General features: G+C 40.0%; 1 protein-coding gene across 11 annotated transcripts in view; it reads left to right on the top strand.

Moving 5' to 3' along the window:
- CLNK (cytokine dependent hematopoietic cell linker) overlaps nt 1–12,349 on the top strand; it is a 201,767-nt gene that overhangs the window by 150,191 nt on the left and 39,227 nt on the right. For 9 of the 11 annotated variants that reach the window (XR_008502356.2, XM_054486877.2, XM_054486882.2 and 6 more), the window contains one exon: nt 8,666–8,693. The exons of the other annotated variants lie outside the window; for them this stretch is intronic. Coding sequence is in view for 8 of the 9 variants with exons in the window: in XM_054486877.2 (XP_054342852.1) it covers nt 8,666–8,693 (28 nt within the window). In the remaining variant the exon portion in view is untranslated. The remainder of the gene's footprint in view (nt 1–8,665; nt 8,694–12,349) is intronic. 11 annotated transcript variants of the gene reach the window in all.

Raw genomic sequence — 12,349 nt, 5'->3', positions numbered from 1 at the left:
TGTATTGGTCCATTCAAAAACATAACCAAGACTGGGTAATTTACAAAGAAAAGAGGTTTAATTGACCCACAGTTTCACACGGCTGGGGAGCCTCACAAAACTTATAATCATGGTGGAGGGGGAAGCAGGCATGTCTTACGTGGCAGCAGGTGGGAGAGCCTGTGTCCAAAGCAAATGGCGAAGAGCCCTGTACAAAACCATCAGATCTCATGAGAGTGCATGCAGTAACATGGGAACAGCATAGGGGAAACCGCCCCATGATCCAATCATCTCCCACCAGGCCTCTGCCTCAATACCTGGGGATTACAATTAAAGATGAGCTTTGGGTGGGGACACGAAGCCTAACCATGTCAGGGAGGAACCAGTTATACCTAGAGGAAAATAGCTCTAGAAACCTGTGTTTTGACTCTTTGCAGGAAACACAGCTTCTCTGTAACAAAATGAGTTATTATTGAAAGAATTGCTCACTTGTGGCCTGAATTAGTTAATAAAGAAAATGTCAAATGCCAGAACAGAATCAGCATATTTTATGTAAGAAATGAAAGGGGATTCAGATTATTCCAGGACCAATATTGGCCCCCAGCTTCCCTTCACCCAGGCTAGAGAAATATAACCATGCTTGAAAACTCTTTTGTCAAAAACATTATTGCCTTTATGAAAAATAAATATTATAAAATCAACCTTCTGATATTAAGTACTGATGATGGCTCTTTGTTCCCAAACGTGTGGGACATTTGGCAGCTGGTGCTAATCACAGAATGTGACAAACTCGAGTGAGCATATTTCATTTTCCCAAAAGAGTTTAAATTTCCAAAATTACCTTATTTTGAAAGTCAGAAAAGAGATCAGCATTTCCTTCTTGTTTCTGCATAGAATGAAGGATGCTCTCTTATTTTTCATCCTTCTTCAAGCTTGCATCAGCAGTTTGGGGCACAGGCATTATTTAGTGAGAAAGCATTTCTTATGGATACAGAAACTCAGGATGTCAGGCTCATTTTGAGCTTCTATGGGAAACCCATTCATCACTGATTCTAATGGGGAACATTAAATAGCCTAAAATGTCATTCCTCCTTCTGTGGTGAATGTCCCTTCACCATTTCCTCCATTACAGCCCCACACAAGCATAAGTTTTCCAAGAAACACCTTCTTTGTTGTCTCTCCCATGGAATGTCCTCCTTTTCTGTCCCCCTTTCAACTGCCATGGCAGCATGGGAAGGAATAGAGGCTCTCAAATCTAGATTCAAATGGTCTGGGTTTGTATTAGTTCTCACGTTGTTATAAAGAAATATCTCAGATGGGGTAATCTATAATGGAAAGAGGTTTGATTGGCTTACAATTCCATGGGCTGCACAGTAAGCATGATTCTGGCATCTGCTCAGCTTCTGGAGAGGCCTCAGGAAACTTACCATCATGGCAGAAGGCAAAGGGGTAACAGGCTTGTCTTACATGGCAGGAGCAGGAGCAAGAGAGTGAGGGGGGAGGTGCCACACTCTTTAACAACCAGATCTGGCAATAACTCAATATGTTGACAACAGCACTGAGAGGATGGTGCTAAATCATTCATAAAGGATCCACCTCCATGATCCAATCACCTCCCACCAGGCCCCACCTCCAAAAGTGAGGATTACACTTCAACATGAGATTTGGGTGGGGACACAGATCCAAACTATGTCAGCATTGAAATTTAGATTCTACTTCTCATGAATGGTGGATCTGGGGAAGTGATTCTAAATTAGGGGTGACTTAATTCTCCCTCTCCCCAGTGGACAGTTAGCAATGTTTGGAGACATTTTTGGTTGCAACATCTTGAATAAGGGAGGCTACTGGCTTCTAGAGAGTAGAGGCCAGGGATGCTGCTAAGCATCTTACAGTGCACAGGACCGCCCCACAACAGAGAATAACCTTAAAAGGTTAATATTGCAAAGGTTGAAAAACTTTGCCTTAACACTTCTAGCAAAGCACTGAACTAACCTTTTCCAAGCCCAAGATTTTCCTCTGCAGTAAAGTACAAATAATATTAATATCTATCACCTACCTCATGGGCTAAGGTAAGAATTAAATAAGGTGATTCCTATCAATTGCTTAACAATGCCTGGCCAGTACCTATTTTTAACCAACACTTATTGCACTTTTATTACCTTGGGTCCATCTCCATTGGTACCTATGTTGCCCCATAGAATATAATAAATTAACAAGTCTGTTTCTTCCACCCAAGGAAGGGGTGGAAGAGAAACTGACTCATTTTAGTACCCATATAACCTGGCACAGTGCCTGAAATACAGTAGATGTTGGATAAATATAAATTTCCTTCTGCAGCTTTCAAAGGAACCTAACCAGACTAGGAGTAAGCATATTTGCTCTGTTTTGATTTCCATTTTCAAAGAGTGAGAAACTGGGAGGCAACAACAATAACAGACCTTCCAACCCATGAAGCTGTGTCATCAGAATTGGAAATGTAAAACGCAGCATTCCTAAAACTCCTGGCCAAATAGTCTAATATGTAAAGGACTGATCATACCTCAGAGAAGTAAGGAGACAGAAAATAGGATCAATAAAATATTGAGACTGGGCATAATGGCTCACGCCTGTAATCCTAACACTTTGGGAGACCGAGGCAGGTGGCTCACATGTGGCAAGGAGTTCAAGACCAGCCTGGCCAACATGGTGAAACCTCATCTCTACAAAAATACAGCAACTAGCTGGGTGGGGTGGAGCATGTCTGTAATCCCAGCTACTCTGGAGACTGAGGCATGAGAATCGCTTTAACCTAGGAGGCAAGGGTTGCAGTGAGCCAAGATTGCACCACTGCACTCCAGCGACAGAGGGTGACAGAGGGAGACTCTGTCTCAAAAAAATAAATAAATAAACTGAAATAAAATATTGAAGATGATGAGGTTGTTCAGTGTGGAGAAAAAAGGATTTTATCTTCTTTCTGTTTCCTCATGCTGGAAAGAACAGTATCTTGGGACCCGGTAGCAATGAGTCTGGATCCCAGTTGAGCCACTTTTGGCTGTATGACTTCAGAAAAGCTCTTCAACAGCTCTGAGCTTTGCTTTTCTTATTTATAAGAAGAAAATAACCATCTTCGTGTGATAAAATAATGATGATAAGGTATGCCATTCCTGTAAAGTGCCTAGGATAATATCTGTCATAGCACAGGAAAAGAAGAAGAAAAGAAAAGAAAGAACAAGCAAGAGAAGGAAGGAAGAGAAAGAAAGAAAGGAAGAAAGAAAAAGAAAGAAAGAAAGAAAGGAAGGAAGGAAGAAAGAAAGAAAGGAAGGAAGAAAGGAAGGAAGGAAAAAGAAAGAAAGAAGGAAAGAAAGAAAGAAAGAAAGAAAAAGAAAGAAAGAAAGAAAGAGAAAGAAAGAGAAAGGGAGGGAGGGAGGAAGAGAGGAAGGAATGAAGGAAGGAAGGAAGGAAGCTAGCTTCTCCCATCTGTTCTCATCAGAATTAGGTATCCAGAATCCATAACTCTGTATTTTTCTAGAAATAGAGGCTGCATTTTTTTTTTTTTTTTTGAGATGGAATCTAGCTCTATTGCCCAGGCTGGAGTGCATTGATATGATCTCAGCTCACTGCAACCTCTGCCTCCCGGATTCAAGTGATTCTTCTGACTCAACCTCCTGAGTAGCTGGGATTAAAGCTGCGTGGCACCACAGTCAGCTAATTTGTGTATTTTTAGTAGAGATGAGGTTTTACCATGTTGGTCAGGCTGGTCTCGAACTCCTGACCTCAGTTGATCCACCTGCCTCAGCCTCCCAAAGTGCTGGGATTACAGACGTGAGCCACCGTGCCCAGCCAGAGGCTGTATTTTCTAATACAGTGGTTATCATCCTGGCTTTACACTAAAATAATTAGAAAGCTTATTTTAAAGCACTATCCCCAGGATCTATTTAATTGCTCTGAAGTGGGACCTGGGCATCAGAATTTTTAAGGCTCCCCCAGGTGAAGCTAATATGCAGACAGGGCTAAGAACCCAGAGGGAACCAAGTTCGAGGAATACATCTGCCACAAAAGCTTTGAAGGTATTTAAGCCTTATCTATGCCTGAGTTTCCAGAGTCTAACATAATGCTCACTCAATTGCCAAATGCGTCCCTCTGTGGGCCCAAACCACACCGGTCTATTGGGTCACTGTCTTGGTGGTGTTGACATCTTTAGAAGTTGGCATTTGATATCTCTGGGGTTCCTGTAGTTACAGTTTACCTTTATTTAATCATTTTTAGATGTGATGAGAATTGTGCTGGATCTCTTCACCAAAACACCTCAAGAGAGTAATTATATTTTCTCTTATTGAATTTTTCCAGCAGCCCTGTAAAGTATGGTTTCCTAAGCCTCAGAAGAGTAAAGTACCAAGCCCAGTGGATGGCACATGTGCCCAGTAAATAGTACTTCCATATTCACTGGGCATCTAAGATCACCACACTTCAGAGAAGTTAGGTAACTTAAAGTCACAGGGTTGACATTTGACTATTGATGGGGCAAAAACATGCACAGCCCCATAGGAGACACCGGGGATAGCACGATAAATGAGATGGCTTTGCTTCTGAAAGAGACATGTGCTTTCAAATTCATTTTTAGCAGGGCCCACATGGGTGGTAATATCATCATTAGTGATGCCCGAGTCCCATGTAGTCAACCACAGAAGGATATTGCTCTGAAAACAGAAGGAACATTGGCAATCAGAGCTTCTGCAGCCGAACCATGCAGAAGAGTGCCTGCTCCGTCTCTGCCAGCTGTTGGTAAGGCACTGTGAGTGAGATGAATTGCCTTCCTTAAGGCAGAAGCCATGATTTACATCTGGCGATCAACTGTATCAATGGCAGGCAGTTAGACAGCTGCAGCCTTTTGCAGCGGGCTGTGCTCACCCTGGATGGTCTTTGTGGTTCCAGCTATTGTGTTTCAGGCCCCATTTGTCTCTGCCAGCTCTGCTATTCTCTTTTTTAAAGCTAAGCCTTGGTTTCACAAAACAATTACTGAATTGAAGCGCTTCAGTAAAGGAAAACGTCACCCCAGTCATTCATTGACAACTCAAAACCAGAAGAGAACTTCGAAGTTTGGAGAATGTTGGTTGGACATTCTCAACCACTTATGTACCATTATTATGATTTTTACAATATCCATGTACTTAATTATTTTTTCTGCTCTACTCATTTTTTTTCAGCTTAAATAAATTTACTTAAAAGAAAGACATATAATTATTATAAATAACTTCAATACAGATAGCTTCAAAACAAAACTTTGTGCTCTGGGGAATTTTACCTCTCATAAAAGGGAAGGTAAGCAAATATTAGAACGGTGTTTCCGATCTACTAACCACTGCACTGAGCCTTTCTCTTGGACATAATCTGAAAGACAATTAAAAAGGGAATAACTTTTCTACTACAAATCCATTGCAATTTTAATACCGTGGTCCATGCACCAAATAAAATCATCCTGAGTAACAGCAAGAGTAATCAACAACATTTTCTGAGTCGTAACTACACACCAGGCCTGGTTTGGGATATTATATGTATTAATTCATTTAGTCACACACAGCACTGTAAAAAAAATTACTATCTCCAATTTACTGATAAAAATTAAGAAATTGAGGGTTCATTGTCCCATATGTCCTTTAAGCTTCAGTACACTCAATGGCCCAAGGTGCAGGGTTCAGCCAAGATATAATTCAAATGAAGCACCCAATATTTAAGAAACAAAACACCCACTTGCCTAACTATGGCTTTCCATTTTCTTTCTTTCTTTCTTTCTTTTTTTTAAGTAGAGACAGGGGTCTCTCTAACACTCCTGTCCAGGCTGGTCTCAAACTCCTGGCCTCGGGCAGTCCGCCCGCCTTGTCCTCTCAAAGTGCTAGGTTTACATGTGTGAGGCAACACGGCCGGCCAGTTTTCTCTACAACCAGCAATGCTGGCATCACATCAATTCAAACAATCTCTGTCACAAAAATATATGCTCTGATGATTTGGGAAGTGAAAACAAAAAATCTTTATAGATATCAAGAAACCGTGGTCTTTTAAAAGAGAAAGTATGGTTATAGTGATATACAAATTTGTATTTATGCATGGAAACTATTGATTTTAAAGTACAAACATTATTATTATTGTTTTCCAAGTTGTTGCTATTGGGGGAAACTGGGTATAGGGCACATAGGAACTCTCTGTATTATTTCTTACAACTGCATGGGAATCCATAATTCTATCTAAGGATAAAAAATCCATAATTTTATCTCAGGATAAAAAGTTTAATTTCAAAGCATATGTGAACATTAAAATGTTCTGCAAATGTAGAGTGTTATTTCACTCCAAATAGCTTTCACGTCACATTCTTTCATTAGAATCTTCAACAATTCTCTTCACTACTGTCTAGATTTATCAATTTTACAGGTGGGAAAACTAAGCTTCAGAGAGAGAATTTAACTTATCCAGGGTGACAGAGCCCACAGATGACAGAGCAAGAATCAAATTCAATTCATTTAAAACTAAGCCAAAAACTAAGGGATTCCCAGAAAGGCCTATATTTATAGTAAAAGGTAATATCTTTACATTTATAATGAGGGCCTCTTATGCATAGGAAAAAATGTGAAAAAAATTAATGACCATGGATTTTTTTGCCATCTTCAGCAGACAGAACTTGGACACACATGTGTTCAAAGCTCTCGAAGAGTAAGAAACTCTGGTCTGCACAGAAATGCCTTCTTACAATCACTTGGGTTCTCAGTTAAAATTCCATTTATTAAAGCTGCAAATTCCAAACCCGAGCTTTCCTGAAGCCTCAGATTTCCATCTATAAAGTGTACTGCTCTATTTACAAATCAAGTGATTTTATCCAAACAGAAAGACAATCACTCTGCTTAGTCTTCAACAAATGTTCAACCAATTCAAGTCAAATAGGTTAAAGAATCTTAGTAAAACTGTTTAACGAACTCATTTAAATCTCCTTAAATATTTGAAATATCTTTATAAATTTAATTTCTTTGATTTTTAAGTACTTCTAATGTTGATAGGGTAGGTTTAAACGCTAGCCAGCAAAACTTTAACAATTTCTGTAAATCCAAGAAAGTAAATGTATAAATGAAGAACATTTTAATTTATCTTAAACACTTCAAATTCTTTAAAATGGAGACAAACATGTCTTGACACTTGTAACTTCAAATCTACATTTTAAATTGAAGCCCTACAGCCAATCTTTCAGTATCTTTAATACGCCGGCTTCTTAAACATTAAATACTGAGATTAGCCACATTTTAACCCCAAAATAATTAATACTCTGGGTGTTTGTTCTACTTCATTACCTCTATTCAGATCTCTTTTGTCTTCTCAGGTTTCCAACTAAAAGCGGGAGGCAGGGGATAAAATGTAAGAGGCTAAAACCGTGGAACCTTGGTACAGTTGCCTATTGCTTGCAGATCTGAGACCAGGATCTAGCATCTGAGCACTGTGTGTTTCTGGAATCCTGATACAGCCTGACTCCTAAAACTCTAGATCAATAGCCTTCAACTGTGATCAGTGTTGCACACTTAATATTCCCATATTCTTCAGATCCAGTGTTTTCACTGACAGAGCTGGGGAGGTGGAACATATACCCTCACTCCACTCCCTTCATAGTTTCTTCACCAAACTTTGACCACATTCTGACAACGATGCACACTGAATGCCCAACATTGTTTTTTTTTTTTATTTTTTAGTTTTTTGAGATGGAGTCACGCTCTGTCACCCAGGCTGGAGTGCAGTGGATGATCTCAGCTCACAGCAATCTCTCCACTTCCTGGGCTCAAGCTACTCTCCTGCCTAAGCCTCCCAAGTAGCTGGGACTACAGGCATGTGTCATCACACCCGACTAATTTTTGTATTTTTAGTAAAGACAGGGTTTCACCATGTTGGCCAGGCTGGTCTGGAACTCCTGAGCTCAAGTGATCAGCCTGCCTCAGCCTCCCAAAGTGCTGGGATCACAGGCATGAGCCACTGCACTGGGCCCCAACATCATTACTTTTTATTTCTAGCAATTCTCACATTAATGCTCATGAGCACTCTTGTTGCCATTTTGCAGATGAAAAAAAGTGAGGTTCAGAGAAGTTAATTGACTTGCCAATAAAATGAAAAGCTTGAAGTTTAGTCAGAGACCTTTCCAAAATTCACATTATTCAATTCCATGGTGGATTTTTTCTCTACCATTCAATTTTATGTTTTTTTCCTGTCTCAGATCTCCATTCTTTATCAGCATTCTCTCTCTTACACTTGCTTTCTTGAGATCCCACTGCACCTGACAGCTTCATATTGAAAACTCTTTATGATCCCTCAAAGTAAAAAACTAAGAGCTTTAAAACCAAGTTAATAATAGGTCTGACTGTGCTAATGAAACTTGATGTAGGAAATCAAATGTCAGGAGAAATGATGATTTTTTAATTTCTCCCAAAATGAGATGCAAGTTTATTCATGTCCTTTCTATCACCACCTTTTATTTTGGCTCTTAACTTTGTCTTTTCCTTAGAAAATTATGAGGAAAATAACCTGGCTTTAGTTTTATGGAAGAGTGATAAATATCACACTGGACTATGGGCTGTTAATTTGGCAATGAAAATGTAACGAAAGGTTTGTAAGGCTCAGAATGATTTTATCTTGGTCATTATGAACTGTGTTTTATGTAACACCACATTTCTTTTTCTTGCAGTCAGATAAGCTTAAGGGACTTAAGTGAGGTAAGTAGCAATTTTATCCTTGGAAGCAAAGAAGGGAATTTTGAGGCATTACATGTCTGCAATAGGCAAGATTCTATTTGCTTCAGATACTTACACTTAATTCTCACAATAGCTATGCTCAAAATGCATTAGTATCTCTATTTTAAAGATAAGAAAGCCAAAGTAAAACAAGCTTAGCTCCAGATTTTAAACCAAGATCCTGTTTGGCCACCATGGTCATTCAGGGTTCATTGGTTATAGGAAGAACGTGCCCGGTTCCACATGGAAGATACACAGTATCGACTGATGGCTTCCAGCCTCCAGCATTACAGAAGTCAAGTGTGAGAAATGGTATTGCGCTTTGCTATTTGTCCTTCATAAGAAATACAGGAATGCAAAGTAGAAGGAATATGAGATTCAAAGTTGCACAAGACCTGGGTAGGAATCCTGCCGTGCCACCTACTCGCTTTGTGAACTTCAGAAAATGCTCTTACTCACCCCAGTTTCTGTTTCCTCAGCCATAAAATAGGGGTGGGGGCCAGGTGCGGTGGCTCACACCTGTAATCCCAGCACTTTGGGAGGCCGAGGTGGGCGGATCACCTGAGGTCAGGGGTTCAAGACCAGCCTGACCAACATGGAGAAACCCCATCTCTACTAAAAATACAAAATTAGCCGGGTGTGGTGGCGCATGCCTGTAATCCCAGCCACGCTACTCGGGAGGCTGAGGCAGGAGAATCGCTTGAACCCAGGAGGCAGAGGTTGCGGTGAGCCAAGATCATGCCATTGTACTCCAGCCTGGGCAACAAGAGCGAAACTCCATCTCAAAATAAATAAATTAATTAAATAAATAAAATAAAATAAAATAGGGATGGGTACATTTCTGTGCAAAGTTGATGTGATAAAGTCAAAAGTAAGTAGTGCACAAATGGCCAGGTGACCAGTGGAGGCTCAATAAATGGCATAAAAGTCATGTGAGATAAATCTGTAGTAGAGCCTTCCAAGGGTATTGACTCCCTTCAGTGCCCAAAGACAAAGTTCCCTACAAGGATAGTGGGGTCACCATGACTGATGAAGACTGTCCAACAACACAAATGGCCTCACCTCACTCCCACTGGTCTCTAAGGAATTTTGTTCTTGTCTTTGTGTTTGACCTATGCTCTTATCTATAGACTAGACGTTAATTTCTTTCCTTGCTTTCTTTTTCATTTGTTGGTTTTATGAGAATGTTAAAATCAAAAAGTCACATTTCCAGCTTGTCACTCAAACAAGACATTTATTACCCCCAATCTCCCTAATCCACAAGACAATCGTGCCAGGAAAGATAACATACATAACCGCTTGATGAGAAGAACAGTTCTGGTTCCACTGAGGACTTCACCAGGCTCATGCTCTTCTGGGAGGGGTTGCACTTCCTTAGTGTCACCTGGAAGGAGCAGGCTGGGGTGATGCTCAGCTGCTGGGGGAACCCACACATCCAAGGTGCCTGAATCCAGGACTCCGTCCCCTGCTTCCTGTAAGCTAGGCCTGGGTATCTCGAGTAGTAGTTGGGTGCTGCTCACGATGACCGCAAATCATAACCCTTTGGTCAGTCTGAGAGGACAGTAGGCCCTCCAATCACAAACAAGCAAAAAAGAATTGGGAGGTGGGGGGTGAGCCTTAGATGGCAGGAAATGTGCAGGACTGTTTGTTTTCTTTGCAACTTTAGTTGGCATTCTGCTAGAAGTTGATATCTTCTAAAGAACAAGAAGGTCTAGTGCAAAAACACATTCTTGCTCCTTATCTTTTGCCAAGACACTTCCCCATTGTTTGTTTGGGCTGAGATTCAAGACCATTTCTTCATAACAAAAGCCCATCAGGGCAAGCTGTGCTTGTGCCTGCACTGAGTGCTTGCTTGAATGCTGTCTTGTGGACTAGAATCTTTTATGTGCTACCTCCCTCTGCTCAAATTCATATGGCATTTTATAGTTTTCAGAGAAAGGAAAGACTCATTGTCTCATTTTGTACTCACAAAGCCCTAAGAGAAAAATGAAACCCCAGAGAGGTGGCAAACTTGGCCAGAGTCCTCACACCCAGCAGGAGATAGGGCCAGTCCTGGAAATCCCAAAGTCTAGGTGTCTTCCCTACCGCCGTGTCTCTCTGCCTTAAAAAAATACAGAAATAGCTCTGAACTAAAATAACTAAAAAGAATACGGAAGGAAGGAATGAAAGGAGGGGGCAGAGAAGGTGAAAGAAAGGGAGGAAGGAAAAGGGAAGGAGGGAGGAAAAAGGAAAAGAAAAAAAGAAGGGGAAAGAGGGAAAGAGGTAATAAAAGAGATACCACTATTTAACTTGACTATGTTTATTTTCTAATAATAAAAAAGTTACAGAAGAAAAATGAGCGATTTCATGCTACTTTTCTAACTACATTTGATTTTAAATTCAGAGCCCTCAAACCAAAAGTTGGTTGGTCTCAATTAAATAAAACAACTGCTCCCCCGATAGAGGGCTTCTCTGCACTGTTCACATCTCTTCTTCCTCTCCCCTTTGACAAGCCTGAGAGCAATCGCTGCATCCGATTGAGCACTTTGAACAGCCAGGTTCAAAGTCCTGGGGGAGACTCAGTAGGGATACTTTCAAACCACTCACTAGAATGGATTCATTACTCTTTTTACTTAGCCTATAGATTTTCTTTGATTTTCTGTCCATAATGAAATGTATGTCCTCTTTCCAGAATCCTAGGGAATGCCAAAATCTTTGAAATAAAAAGCCTTCTCTGTTGGCTAGCTTCAGAGGGAGGCATGCAATGCCTCTTTAAGCAATTTGTTGCCAAAAATTTCTTATCTATGAAGCAACTATGAGTCAGGAGAGCTGGGCTCAGGGTTAGTTTAGCCTTCAGATGACTGCAAGAATCTAGGAGAATGGCATGACCCTTTGGGACCTCATCTGTAAAATATATGCACATACTTATAAAGAAAAAAATTTAGCTTTTCATTGCAGAAGGTTCATGGACCCCACTAGGCCATTCAATGATCTGTTTTACCCCCTGGTTAAAGCAGTTCTTATCTAAATGATACCTGAGGTCTTCTTCAACCGATACAATATATAAATGGACTTCATAAAATTATTTGCAGTTAAATAAATACTGCAGCAAACACTGTACCTACTGTAATGCTTTTTGCTTCTTCAAGGGTAGAGTAGAATAGGGCCCAAAGATACAAGCCCAATAAGCATGAACATTTTCATAATGAAGGGTGATCAAGAATTCTACGACCATAAGGAAGAAACAGAAAGAAAATGTGTGGGAAGATAAATGGCTACATTTAAAAAGGATAATGTGAATATTTCCATGCTTATTTTTAAAAATAGAAAGTTCAGAGCAAGTGTAAAGAAAAAATTAACCGTAGCCTTATTGCTTGAGTACAACCTTTAATATTTTATCATATTACTTCAAATCATTTTTTCTGCATACACACAAATATATATGGATATAAAATATAATCACATAAAAATATATCATGGGTCCAGTTTTTATTCCAAACTTTTAATGTAACATGGATGCATACTTATAGTATAATCTTATTTCATTCTCTACATAAATACTTACAATGTCTTTATAATATTCCAATAAGCGAGTATAGCACCAAAATTAACAATTTTCAGTTATCTGGGCACATAGATTGGTTCCAGTGATTTAACTC

Source organism: Pongo pygmaeus, chromosome 3 (assembly GCF_028885625.2).
Source record: "Pongo pygmaeus isolate AG05252 chromosome 3, NHGRI_mPonPyg2-v2.0_pri, whole genome shotgun sequence".
Taxonomy (NCBI): domain Eukaryota; kingdom Metazoa; phylum Chordata; class Mammalia; order Primates; family Hominidae; genus Pongo; species Pongo pygmaeus.
This window is presented reverse-complemented; position numbering and strand designations above follow the sequence as displayed.